The sequence below is a fragment of the Glandiceps talaboti genome, chromosome 2 (genome assembly GCF_964340395.1).
Source record: "Glandiceps talaboti chromosome 2, keGlaTala1.1, whole genome shotgun sequence".
Taxonomy (NCBI): domain Eukaryota; kingdom Metazoa; phylum Hemichordata; class Enteropneusta; family Spengelidae; genus Glandiceps; species Glandiceps talaboti.
The window spans coordinates 28471383-28486202 of NC_135550.1; the positions used below are offsets into that span (position 1 = coordinate 28471383).

The following is a 14820-nucleotide window of genomic DNA, read 5'->3' on the forward strand; positions in this document are numbered from 1 at the left end:
GGAACTTTGTACAGGTCGCTGACCTATATCAAAGTAACAAATAATGATGATGATGATGATGATGATGATGATGATGATGATGATGATGATGATGATGATGACGATGATGATGATGATGATGACGATGATGATGATGATGATGATGAAATACTTGGGTATTTCACAATCAATGGCGAATATACTTTACATACTGCACTTTGGGGCAAAAGTTTTAAGTTGGTATACATAGTTTATAAATTTAAAGAAGTTAATCTAAATTGTTCTACTCTTCAGTCTGAAGGGATTAATACGCATCGTCTGAATGGGGTCTGAATGGCCTAAAAATTGGCTTTAACAGTAAAAAGTCTCAAGGGCTTCTAGGGGGAGACCCCCTAGGACCCCCTCCCATGATGGGTGTACATATTCCCGTCTCAACCTTTCACTACCCTTTACTGTCAAGATGCATGCTATTAAACTATAAAAAAAATCAACCCTATGTAGTTACTAATTACATGTTGGTGCTGTCTTGTAAAGCTTGGAAATTATTGCCCAAAATAAAAATTGACTTTAAGTGTCAGAAAACCTCTAGAGCTGTTTACGGTTTTACAGATAGGGGATCAGTGCGTTTTCTTCGGCCCTATGGAAAAACCCACTGAACCCCCCTCACCGGCCGCAGAAACTGACCGGTCCGTAAACCGGTGACAGATGATTTTTAGTGAATTATAGAAATCTTTTGACTAATCAACTTTGACTATGTGAACGGTTATTGGTACAGTGCGCTAGTGACTCAGAACAAACTATAGGAGGGTCTGTGAACAAACCAACCACTCAAAATAAGGTATTTTAGGGTAATTAGATTTGTTTTTAATTTCACCACTACGGACACACGTGAAATCATCACGGGAGATTGGCTGGCTCTCTGGTGTATAACAAACTAACTTCACGTGATTGCACCATAATGCGTACCTCACGTTTTCGTTTCAAATGTCATCGATGTAAAACTAGGTCAGGTCATTTTCAGTGTCTATTTTTACGATCTTACGGGCAGATTTTTAAGATGTCAGTTTCTAATTTTATTGGTCGTACTCTGTCTAATTATGCTCCTTATCATCATCTTAATAAATTTATAAAAATTTATGATGTGATATTTTGTGTACCTTGTTTCGTTTATTGATGAAAGATCACCACCGTGACCGTAGTAACATTTCTATGTTATCCTCGCATAAAAGGTTTAACCTGTAATTCTTCGTTCGCATGTTTACGTGTTTGTGCCAAATGAACTTGAATATATAATCATAAGAATTTAGAAATACAATTTATGCAAGCTTTATGATAGCCTTAACCTTCATATATGTTTTAATTCTCTATATTCAAATGTGCGATTTTTGTCGATTACAATATGTTATCATTTCACAAGTGACCCCATTTCACATCGCATACTGTTCATATTTTGAATCTCGATGTAGAAACGCAGAAAATGATCATAACTGTGCACGGCTAACGAGCAATGAAATCACGTAAAAAGCAGCAAACAGGGAAACGTGGACTTCAAAAAGCACTACAGGGTGTTATACCCTTTTGGACTTCATCCACTTTTGTTTTATTTTTAAAAAACACCCTAAATATCAAATATAACACCCTCTGGTGTTATACAGACTTAAAATGTTCAATCAATTAACTCCATACCGACTCTGTCGAGATAATCTTGGATTATCCCTTGAAATTAATTATTCATATTATATCGTCGGTGTGAGCGCAATGACCGCGTCAAAGTTGCAACGAAATATCAGACATGTAGTAAGATGGTATTACCTAGGATGACAACATCTAAATAATTACAACGATAGAATTTCTAACACTTATGACGTATTTCAAAGAACAATTATACGATTTTAACCCGTCATGTGACGTATTCCAACAACGATACAACTTCAACACTTATGGCGTATTACAAACACCAACAACAACAACAGCAACAACAACAACAACAACAATACAATTTTAACCCTTATGACGTATTACAAACAACAACGATATAATTTTAACCTTTTGTGTGACGTGTTCGAACGATACAATTGTGACGTACACATATAACTATCCTATTTCCCGACTGTTAATATTACTTACGTGTTTCCCTTTCTTTCTTCGTTCATGATGGTTGCCATGGCATCAACATGACAACCCCCTTAACGGCTTTGGTACTAGGTAGATATCTCAAATTAATATTCATATCTGGATTTCTTACTAGTCATGCTAGTCCTACGGTGACTACAAATTTATGATAAAGATTATTGGTGTGAGTAGAATAAAATGATGTCATCAGAGTGGCTTTCACGTTTGCCTTTTACAGTAAGTCTTATAGACAATGTCCATCACCTATTGTTTACAGCAATAATCTCTCATGTATTCATCCACACACACACACACACACACACACACACACACACACACACACACACACACACACACACACACACATCTCTCTTTCTCTCTCTCTCTCTTTGTTCGTATATGTATATAAACAATTTGTACACATGTAAATAAAGGCGTTATAGTGGACAGTCAGTGGAATATTCTGTGGCTAGGATTTCATCGGGTTACAGAAATTGAGTAATTGTGTTGACGTCGGAGATCCTGCTTATGTTTAGTATCGACATTGTGTATATATATTATCAGGACTGTTCTACTCATTACTTTTGCACTCATATATATGTATATCTAAAGTATCTACAATTATAAGACTTCCAGTTTTAATATACATAAGTCATATCACTACAACAATCATAGGTTGGGCTCATACAATCATTCAGTTATGCAAATTTTGAAAAAAATGATTTTTACCCAAAAATTGTCTTGAGTAATAAAAAAAATCAATATTGAAAGACCTAAAAAAGAAGAAACGTCAGCCATATCCACACAAATGAAATTAAAATTGAACGTCCGCGGTCAGTCTTGTTTAATGTTGTGTTTGATTCGAGTCTCATCATTATTTTGACCTATATAGTTATCGTATACATCTTGGTGTATTAATGGATATGATGACATGCCCGTGGCACATGAATTACGTGACCCGAATAAATAACGCATATTCAATGCATGTGGTATTTGCACAGGTTATAATTCTCTCTCTTATGAATTATACATGTTCTAATTCTAACGGAGCTGTCGGGAAATAGGGCATGTACAAATATAACATACACTTAATCGAACCAGTCATTGTGTCAGAACACATACCATGGGAGTGTAGCGGGAGACATAGCCTAACAATCATTGTAACAACACCGGGGAGACAACTGCACGTGCTGGAATGTATATAAGTAAGTGAGTTTAACGTCGTATTTTATTGATATCTGATATTTATTTGAGAGCTAGTAATACTTACATGGTTGAATTGGATTCGGTAACGACTGTTGGATAGCGTGAGCAACAGTGCTCTAATGCCGGCGGTTACATTACATTGGAAGGTGACAATCTCTCGGAAATCGTCAAAAGCAGTGCAACAGACTATTAAAGCAATAATACATATGTATCGCAAATCTATACATATATTTTTAAACGTAAATACTTGTAATCGGTACAACAGATGTCACGTTACATTGTCATGGGTCTATTTCATATTCACATCCATGAATATCAATGTAATCTAATTAGAACGCCTGGTTGGTTGACCCAACCATTCAGGAAGACCCAGCCCTCTGGTTCCACTCATGTATTTTTACTTCACTGTCTATAATTTGTGTAATATTACCCTTGCGAACACACGTTATCCTTGAATGCGCCATGACGAGGAAAATGTTCGACACGTTTTCTATTCATCGGGGTGATACTTTATACAAATGGGTAATATAGGTATATGTATGTCATAACATTCTTATTTAACGGAGGTAATATAATCTATTTCTTTACGGTGTCGGTGAAATTAGTTTTTTTTAAGTAGTAGTCTACGATTTGTTATCTCATATAAAACGTAGCATTATTACATGTGATGGATGGGCAAATCTTGGATGGTTAAATGTAATATTTTTAATATTCTATAGCATGGAGTGGTGATCGATCGACAGATCCTTACACAGAGTGCCATGTTTGTCTCAATTCGCTATGTATGTACGATATATCATGATACACGAGTGCGTTAAAAGAGCTCATCGTATAAATGCACTTTACGATGCTCGAGGCACTTTAAGGATTCAGAAATGCTCTTTACAGATTACATCCAGAAATTATAGATCATGTATTACTGTCAATATTTCAACTGATACCCTCTTCGGAATGTGATACATTTGAGAGCGTATATTGTCAATATTAAGTTTAGAAACAATAGCTAATTGCTGTACATAATGAATTGTTCAGAAGATTGATAACAGTGTATTGTTTAGAAATCCAGATATTTGAAAAAGATACCACTATTAATTCTCTTGATATAAATAACGGTTAGCCAATTCTAGACAATTAGTTAATTATTTTTGAAGGCTCACGTGTGCTTCTAACTAATAATTGTATGCTTAAATTTGAATGGCATTGACTTTGTCATCATCATCATCATCATCATCATCATCATCATCATCATCATCATCATCATCATCATCATCGTCATCGTCATCGTCATCGTCATCGTCTTCGTCTTCGTCTTCGTCTTCGTCCTCGTCTTCGTCTTCGTCTTCGTCTTCGTCTTCGTCTTCGTCTTCGTCTTCGTCTTCGTCTTCATCTTCATCTTCATCTTCATCTTCATCTTCATCTTCATCTTCATCTTCATCTTCATCTTCATCGTGGTGGTGGTGGTGGTGGTGGTGGTGGTGGTGGTGGTGGTGGTGGTGGTGGTGGTGGTTTCTATTACTATTACTGGCGAAAATAATGAATCAAATAGGCGTTACTAGCACACGGTGGCTTTGTCCAGTATCATTCTACGCCTTTACATAGTAGCGTTTATCGAACAGAGTACATCATGTAATATGTACACACTAATTGACACATTCATGATCAGGCCTAGTAGATTTCTTTGAATGCTGTTGTCATATCAGTCAATTCGATAACAACAGTGTATCGGATATAGACATGTTCCAAGTCGCCACGGCAACATATACCCTTTAACTTGCGAGATACAACCCAAAGTACTGCTTTGAAGATATTACACTATTATACATGTATATGTACTATTTGAAATGTTCTCGAGACTAGAACCTTTTGCAGCAGCAATTATTTCTCATTAGCTTATATTTCGAATGTGTATTTCAATATTCATATTAATTTAATTATCATGGCAGCTATTATTATATTACGTGTCGTGAGATTGGTTTCATATGAATATTACATAACATAATAGAATAACGCAATACACGTAATGGCTTCTCAAACGTGTAATAAGGACAGTGATATTCAATGAATATGGCACGATACATTCTTAGCAAAGCTATAGCTACCGGCACTTAGTACTATTCGTGAAATCTAAATGTATAGCTTCTTTGATCATTAACCAACGCTTATGTCAACAGACTGGTCTCTTGCGTGTATATTATTCAGTTTCATTGACGATGCCTTATGTTGAATGTCATAAGCTTACTACTAATACTAGATATGTTGTAACGCTATGACAACGACTTGACGGATATCCTGACGTCACGGGTTGAGACGACGTACGACAGTGAAACGTTCGTTGTATCTTTGACTCAAAAATAAAAATGCCAAAAGCCCGAGGCTAAAAATTGTATAGATATTACTTTTTACCAAGGAGGACCTTTTAATACGGAATTACGAAGAATGTCTGTTTGACGTTGCAATAGCGACCTTCAGTGACGTCAGCCCAGTGACGTCAGACAAGCGCAATAAGAAAATTAATTCTGTCTTTCAAGAACGTGATTTGAGATTTTACAATGTAAAAAGTGCCCATTTGTAAGCTCTTATATCTAATATTTGTAAGTTGCGTATCTTCTTTCCCTTTTATGGTATTTTCACTCTGTGCCCGGGAAGTTCCACTGTCTGAGTTATCCTCGTTTCAAATCATACCCACACCGAAAACTTGTCTTTTTCTTCTGAATAAATGTGTTACAAATGTATACATTCGATTTTAACGTTTTGTTGTACTCTACTCCATTTGTTTTCATTTTTTTCAATGTTTTGTGTTTTACTTTATAATGAGGTAGATTCAGTTATAGTGTCATTCTTCACCTTTCATTAAACTGCAAGCCATAAAGAACAATCGTATCCTCGAGGTCGCACTCCGTCAAACAATAGCACATCGTTTTCTCTTGAGGATCATTCTGCAAGACCTGTTCATATGTAGATTTGCATAGACCAATCGCTGTCTTCTATACTTCAATTCACTCTGAATTCATTCTTGATTGAAAATGTTACGACGGGTGTTTCTCTTTTCGTCATTCTTCCTTGACCGTTGAGTGGCAAGTATCTGGTCAGAAAGCAATTTCCATTGGCTAAAAATCACATCAATAATTCTGTACACCAATAAAGTAGCGTATATCGTTCGCTTTGGTCAACGAGGATATTTTCGTTGCCGTAGGCAATATGAAATCGCAAACAAAAAGGATCGTCATATTATTAAGTAGGAGGAAAAACTATTAATGTAACAGCCGCATTATCTTTTGTTGTCGGGTTGAATAATGTGGCACGCGTATGGCTAACTGAACTGCCAATGTAGAGCACAGCTGCTAATTTCTTTATCCCGTCAGTACTGGTAATTTCATTGTTCTTCATTCGATTTTGCTGATGACTAAATATTAGTACAACAAGTTCCTAATTCGCTTAGGAATCCCTTTAACGTATTGATATTATCGTACTTAGATAAGGTAACATATTGGCTGTGTAACAGTATTTAATTTGGGACTATTATCGGGTGTACATTTTACCCTCGCTAAGCCTTTGTGTCTTGTTTTGTCTTTTATCCAATATTGCCATGTTTCTATCTGTGATTAAGACTAATTCATAACAGCTATTTTCATTATACCACAGGAAAGTCAGTCCCCACAACATCGGTTGACAATCTGCAGGTTATCAGTGAGTGACTCTAGCTGACATCTATGCCACTGGACCCCAGTTCAACGAGTCCAGTAGGATTGTGTAGCCGGGAGCTTTAAAGAGGTACTGCTGCGGCTTTAACAACTTCCAAGACGTTTTATCCCTTCCAGAAGGATGTAAAGTATTTTTAAAGGAAGCCCCGTCTTTAACATTTTGTCGTGGAGAAGAAATTATGACTTTAGTATTAGCTATGACGAGCATTTACAATGCCTGTCCATTTAACCTTGATAATCAGCGTTCTACAGGATTACAACAATGTGAAGCAGACGACGACAGCGCGAGCGGTGACATATATTTACCATATAATACTGTGTATTTAAACGGTGACAGTAATGGAGAGGTATCATCAGACAAGAAGCATTTTGATGATCCATCATGTTCAGGTAAGTCAATCTAAAATATATGATATGTAGAGTTATATTTTGCACATTTATTCTTGCACTCAAAGTTAACCTTACGTAACTTGTATACAACTGTACGGGTTAATACAGACGTAGAGACGTAGACATGTGTGGACGCGTCAGGTTTTCTTTTCAAAAGTCACAATTGCTCAAACAATTGAGAATTCTGTGTGGAGTCGAGAATCTTGGACAATAGAGCACTTTTTCTTTTACACACTAAGCTAGTGATAGAAAAGTAAGAAAGGCCGAGAAATTATTAGTCTGTCTTTGCTAACAGATATTACCCTGGTTGATAACGAGTCAAGTTTATCCCCAGGTTTTGTTATTTACACCGACCATTATATATTGAAGGAATTCAGTTTTACGGTAAAGTCGCGTAAGTATTTAGTAGATGATCAATGACTTAGGGAAACACAATTTTGTTATTCGTTTAATACCATGATAGAAATAATGACCAGTTGTATTGTGTACTACATAATACTTGATGAAAAAATTAGTAGTCAGACGCTGTACCAACACTTCCTTCGAGTGGAGTGGGCGTACTGGGCGACCTTTGTCTATAGGTTACATTTGGTATACTATTTCTTTAACTAAAGGATATATGCAAATGTGACAACTGGGTTTAGTTTGTGGCAACAATATACCTGTACTGTGCCAGTGCTTCTGATATATATGAACTTTTTATTTCACTTCCGTTTATCTATGTATTTACAAATGTATGTGCCCTTGAACAAATTGGAATGAGATTATAAAACCTGATAATTATGAAATTAGAGACATTGGCTATGATTTAACGCCATACACACTCTGTAATTATTGTTGTTATGTCTTGTGATTTAATTTCCGTTTTAGATCAAGATGAAATGATAGCAATGGAAATACCGGTTTTGCCGAATAAGACTTCAAGTGATGAGAAAAGCACCGACGTCCTTCCTAAAGAGGATTGTGTTGTGAGTACAAAGAGAAAACGGGCTGAATTAGACTTGGACATCATTGAACACCCCTCTGTGAATTCTACTATGTACTTAGATCGCCGACATATATTTAGGATTTCCATCGAGAAATTAAATCAAATTGAAGATCCTGAACTCTTTTTGAGGAGATCCGTTCTCGTTAACAACATCGTCAAGCGTATACAGCACGAGATCAGAGACGAGAGTAGGAGACAAGATGTCAATATAAGTAAACATATCGTCGTTGACAGGTTGCCAAGGAAACGCATCCATTATTGCCATCACTATGACAATCGTCTGGTGATGACTGCACCTTCACCGTATTACTATATGGAACCTGATATCGAGGAAGATTCCTCTAAAATCACAGACGATATGACGGAAAGCTTAGTAAACAGTTTAGCAGGCAATAACAATATTGAAGAGGTAGCAGACAGACAAAGTAAAACGTCTACCTCAACTGGAGACCTGGATGGCGTTTTTTGTAATTTAATTTGTTCCTCTTTGAATGAACAGTAAATATTAAAACCAATATTAAATAAAACACGTAATATATGTTGATGTTTATACCTGCTTTGGTCTATATTTTTGTTACCTGATACCCAGACAGCGACAAGAAAAGTAGTCTGAATCTGATACCTGCCTTTCGTGATCAATTACAATAAAATGTTCGTGTTTGGTTACTTTGAAGTGATTCTTACCTTTGAGTACTAGTTAATAACTATCCTGAGGGTACTTTGACAGTTTATTTATTTTGTACCTGGCAGTGATAACAAGTAAAAGGGTGGGGTTTACATGTAGATCTGAGGCACCTTGGTGTATATAATAACTCTACCCTAAAGATGTCTATCAACTGTAGGTTATCCATGTGCAATTTACAGAAAATGCCTAGATGGAAGGACTCGTATGTTTTCTCATACTGGCTTAGCTAGTAAATATATTTGTTAGTATATTTATCAAATTATCTAATCGCTTTGACAGCTTGATATCTTACAATACATTATTAATTTATTTTATAATAATAATAATAATAATAATAATAATAATTATTATTATTATTATTATTATTATTATTATTATTATTTATAATTTATTTTAGTGATTGAAAATAGTTTCTTTTTTCAGTGCATTTCTTGAATGCAATTCTTTTGCAAAATTGTAACATTGAAAAAAAAATATTCTGAAAATTAATTTAGCATTGAACATGAATTTGATAAAAAGATATTCATTATTTTTATATCGGGATTGTTACATGTAACTGTCGATACGTGCAGCACACACACACACGCACATACGCACGTACGCACGCACACACACACATATACACACACACACACACACACACACACATATATATATATATATATATATATATATATATATATATATATATATATATATATATATATATATATATATATATATATTACTGACCTGATGATGCTCTGTAATAACAGTAATTGCGTTATATATATATGGACCTTATATTTCATCAATAGCAGGAGTCCATAGAAAACTTTAAGTGCAACTAATTTCTGATGTAAATGAAATGTTCATGCATTTTAGCCATAATTATTTTACTTTTCACTTGATGGTATGGTATTGTTTTAATCACGTTTCCTTTGCAATATACCAAAAACTTCTCAAAACATGTCAACCGCATGAAAATTAATCATATGCAGGATTGTGACAAAATAGATCATAGAAAAACCAACGATTGTTTTGCATCCCTGTTGTACAGAGGACATACTCGTTACTTGCTTCAAATGAGCAAAACTGTATCCGGGTGTTCCGTGAGCTTTCATTTTAAAATTGCGCGATCGAAAGTTTCAATTTTGTAGCACATTTTCTAGATATAATAAACAATTTTTAAAAAACGAAGTTAAATATCATGAAGCGGAATTTTAAAAGGTTTCGAACAACAAACAAATCTGTACTAAGCTTATCCTCGTCTGACATATGGTGGCTAATGATTCCGTCAATATATGTGCTATGTTCGACTTTTACTTGTTGCCACCATTTTCTAAAACCTGCCAGAAATTTAAAGTCTTGGAATAGCATGGAAAAAAATGCACTCAGTATCCCGGGACTAAAGTCCTTCGGATGAATTTTTGAGGATAGAAGTATTTATTAATGTTTGTTGTCTTTGATGAAATAACTTTAGGAGTTCTCTCTGAAACATTTTGCAATGGATGGACAGACTACCAAGAGTGAACAAAAGGCTGGACTATGAATATATCATCTTGTATTACACAACGCCTGTTGCTTACAAAAACCAGGATAAATATTTCTGCTGAGATCGTGTCAGGAACTCACGTGGCATGCGACAGCTTGACTTCCACGTCCTTGCATGACTTAATAGATTCTACACAGTATTTTACTTTGTGTAGAGAAACTGGTTTAAAAAAGAGAACCCAGACAATTTACCGATAAATCACATTCCAACAGATGTATAATCTACCAACATTCCGTCACCTAGTGCTTCACAATGTGTTTGTTATACAATCAATTCCACACCGTATGTGCCTCCACGTGGGACTTATGGGATCACTACTTCTTTCACAGAAGTGAGTCTGTATACATAATGATGGAAAGGTATCAATCAACAGCAGTCCATGACATCGTATTCTTATAAATAGATTCAACACATTATGTTTCACATTTTGATGTACGGTGTATTCGACGAGCAGACAGTCAATCAAGTTTCCCACTGAGCATCAACATGAGCTCTAACGAGTTTTTAAAGTTCATTTCTCTTCTCTGCAGAGGTAGGCTTAAAAGGTTACTTGACAACGCATGTAGGATGTATTTTGCCTCAGCGACACACGAACTATTCGGAGATTCATTTTTCACTTTTTAAAGTTCAAAGTGTATTTCTGTGTAATTAATACTACTCTTTTGCAATAATGGGAAACACTGTACATACAACAAACTAAAAGAACCAACAAAACAATAGGGAAAAACATGACGACATAATGTAACATATACAATTCCGTTCATAGAATTACTTGAAAATGTTTGTCTTGAGCTTTCATTTACAAAAATAAATGTCATTGCATACAATGTATTTCAAGTCTCCAAACACTGAGTTAACTCAGACGCTCGGTTCATCGTTTGATGGGAAACGGGTGAAATCGATGTGTTTAGTAGATCGTAGTATGCAGCCATCAAATTATACGTGACTTCATAACGACAAACTTTACGCCAAATCAATTTTACAATTATGTCAAATGAATTCTATATCGAATGAAAATGATTTATGTGTATACATTTGTGAGTGCAATGCTGTCATGGATGTAATAGTAACAATGCAATAGAAGCATGTTTTGATGTCTACAGAGGACTCTGAGCAAAGAAAAACGACATGCTTTTTTGTGGGAAGCTAGATGATATCTCCGAAACAGGAATTTGATAAGGTATGTAGCCCCAGTTCATTCCGTTCCCTCAATGTCTTAGCAAAGATGTGACGCTTATCGTTCAAATTACGATTTAAGAAGCATAATACGTGGAGGATCTATTTGGGATAAAAAAAAATCATGTGATTGAATTGTATAAGTAACATACTCGTTTCCGATAGGCATGGCAGGGGTAATCTCTATCGTTGTCATCTCAGTGTGTTCATGCAAGGCAATTCTACTATCAGTTTTACGATTTGGCACGACTTTCCACTTTTCATTTAACAGAGGAAGACAACTTCGCATTGAATTTGACATCAAAACACTGTTCTGATAACAAACAACAGTCACAAAGAATGAACTTATGGGATTCCTATTTCACTGTTTATTTTTGTCAAAATGCCATCGGATAAAACTATTTTTACATCATTATCATGTTCATGTATATTATATCTTACAAAATCTCGAGAGAATCTGGGAGAAAATTAGATGTATAGTGATTTGGTGACATCGATTTTTAGACGAACCCGCTGTACTACGACTTTCTATTCCGTTTTGTAGGTTTCAATGTAACCATGGTAACGGTATTGCGATACATTGTGAGATTTGATAAAGACTAGTATGGCTTACAATAAAATCAATGAAACTTGTAAACATCTAAGAATGTGGTCATTGCATTGGTTGATATGAAATTGACAACAGTTCCTATTATGCTGTAACCAGAAGTGATTAGAAACGTACGTGTAATGAACTGTGTATAGAACTTCCCTGTAGGATGAATACATAATACATAACATAATATCGACATTTCATTGTATTTTACTTTTGTTGTCTCAAATTCTATATATAGTATTTTTGAAATCCATTTTCTATATATTGTTACATACAACTAATGTACACGTAAATGTCCTGGGCTTGATAACGTGTGTTTGTTGTGTAATTGAATCTCCCAGGTGTATTTTTTTGTAATTAATCAACACCCTGAGTAAACGTGGTAACATTTAATACGTCACAGTGAAAGTGTATCCAAAGCATTATCTACATTGTTTAAAATTGTAAAAATAACAAATTATCACTGCTATGACGTTGTTAGAAGTGATAACGCTGTTTATACAGTAATCAGTAAACTCCACTATCATTGATTCAGAACACAGTCTAAATAACTAATTAAACGGTGTTATCGATGGTACTATAATGTATCTGTTTCCAATGGCCTTTATTTTTCATTTGTGATCTATGAGTTAAAAGGGGTCAACATAAAATTACCTCTTTTGCAGTTTCTATGGCTACAATCACATCGTTTTAGACTATGATTTACATGTAAAAATCTTGCTCGCTATCCACTTTTAGCTGAGAGCTTTCAATATTTGGATTTCGAGTCAAATTAGCTGTCGATGGCACAACGTAGCACTACCTTTGGGAAATACAAATGTCAACTCAAAAGACGCCTTCGTTTCTTCCGCAATTACCATAGTTATTACACTTACCAATATCACCATCAGTTGAACTGATGTAGTGTAAAACACATATTTTAGAAAATCAAATGTATCACCAATTTATAATTTTTATGGTTATACCCGTGCATGATGATATGCGTAAAATCTAAACGTATTTTTAAAAAAGATTATTCACAATGTTATACATGGATGTTGACATGTTACTTATGTATATGTATGTGTTTCATTTCTTATTGCCTATATTGTATCTCATCTTTCAACACAGAAATCGTCCAAAGGATTCTTTAAGCTGTAACAACAGTCGTTGAATAAATCTTTCCCCCGAAGCAAGCATATAATCACGTGACGTCTGTACAATCAATGTGCCATTCAAATGTTCTATGAATCTACATTTGATTGGATTGATATGTATATTTTAGAGCTTTACAGCTGATAATCATGTACAGCATTCACAGTATTAAATCCAAACAAATCTATACCACGATTTCCATTTATCGGATAAACTCAACTCAATAATAGCGAGTTCTGTTGTGATTTATACTACACATACATGCGCACACAAATACAAACAAACAAACAAACACGCATATATATACATATACTGTTTACACTAAAATGAACATTTGCTTGCAATATTTATTTTCAAATATATTTATCGAAAAACGTTTTACATGTAATCCTATTGTTCATTTATGTAAACATAGGTAACTATTATTTCTAAGTCATCTAAATCAATAAATGTTCATTTATGTACAGATAGTTAGCTAGTATTTCTCAGTCATCATGTAATGTTCATTTATGTAAACATAGGTAACTATTATTTATAATTATAGCTATTTCTCAAGTCATCTTCTGGGAAGCCTAGACAGTACAATTGTCAAAAGTTTAAAAGATAAAATTGTACAAAGAAAGATAGAATATTAGAACCTGTTAATTTTGTTGAAACCATAATTATGTATACTGTCACATTGATAGAATTAAGAAAGAGAGCAAAGGACACTATCATGATACACGCACAATATACATGAATGCGTACCAAGTTATAGCGCCCTCTTGCGACGACAAATTATAAATTGTCGGTAGCGCGTCAGTATACACTGCGTGAATGGGGAAAATAAATTCCATACTAACAACCATATTACTAGTCTTATATATATTTTGCAATAAAAAATGAGGAGTCAAATCAATGTTATACAGAAAGATCAATGATACACTGGCAAAGGTAACTTTTTTCATGGATATTGGTATAGATGTGTGGTATTAACTCGTGTGGCTCAATTCATGGATATTGGTATAGATGTGTGGTATTAACTCGTGTGGCTCAATTCATGGATATTGGTATAGATGTGTGGTATTAACTCGTGTGGCTCAATTCATGGATATCGGTATAGATGTGTGGTATTAACTCGTGTGGCTCAATTCATGGATATCGGTATAGATGTGTGGTATTAACTCGTGTGGCTCAATTCATGGATATCGGTATAGATGTGTGGTATTAACTCGTGTGGCTCAATTCATGGATATCGGTATAGATGTGTGGTATGAAATCGTGTGGCTCAATTCATGGACATTGGTATAGATGTGTGGTATGAAATCGTGTGGCTCAATT

The 14820-nt window shown here is 34.9% G+C and overlaps 1 protein-coding gene across 1 annotated transcript; it reads left to right on the plus strand.

The window, feature by feature from the left end:
* The first annotated feature begins 6628 nt into the window (after positions 1-6628).
* LOC144446360 (uncharacterized) lies at positions 6629-8878 on the plus strand. The gene is made up of 3 exons (XM_078136110.1): positions 6629-6654; positions 6940-7388; positions 8259-8878. The coding sequence occupies exons 2-3, from the start codon at positions 7178-7180 to the stop codon at positions 8876-8878; spliced, it is 831 nt and encodes a 276-aa protein (XP_077992236.1). The 5' UTR covers positions 6629-6654; positions 6940-7177.
* Positions 8879-14820: the final 5942 nt, after the last annotated feature.

Excerpts from the sequence above, each read along its gene's own strand:
- LOC144446360 (XM_078136110.1), top strand. The coding sequence starts at position 7,178 with ATGACTTTAGTATTAGCTATGACGAGCATTTACAATGCCTGTCCATTT. Across the intron at positions 7,389-8,258 it reads TGATGATCCATCATGTTCAG|ATCAAGATGAAATGATAGCA; the intron begins GTAAGTCAATCT and ends TTTCCGTTTTAG.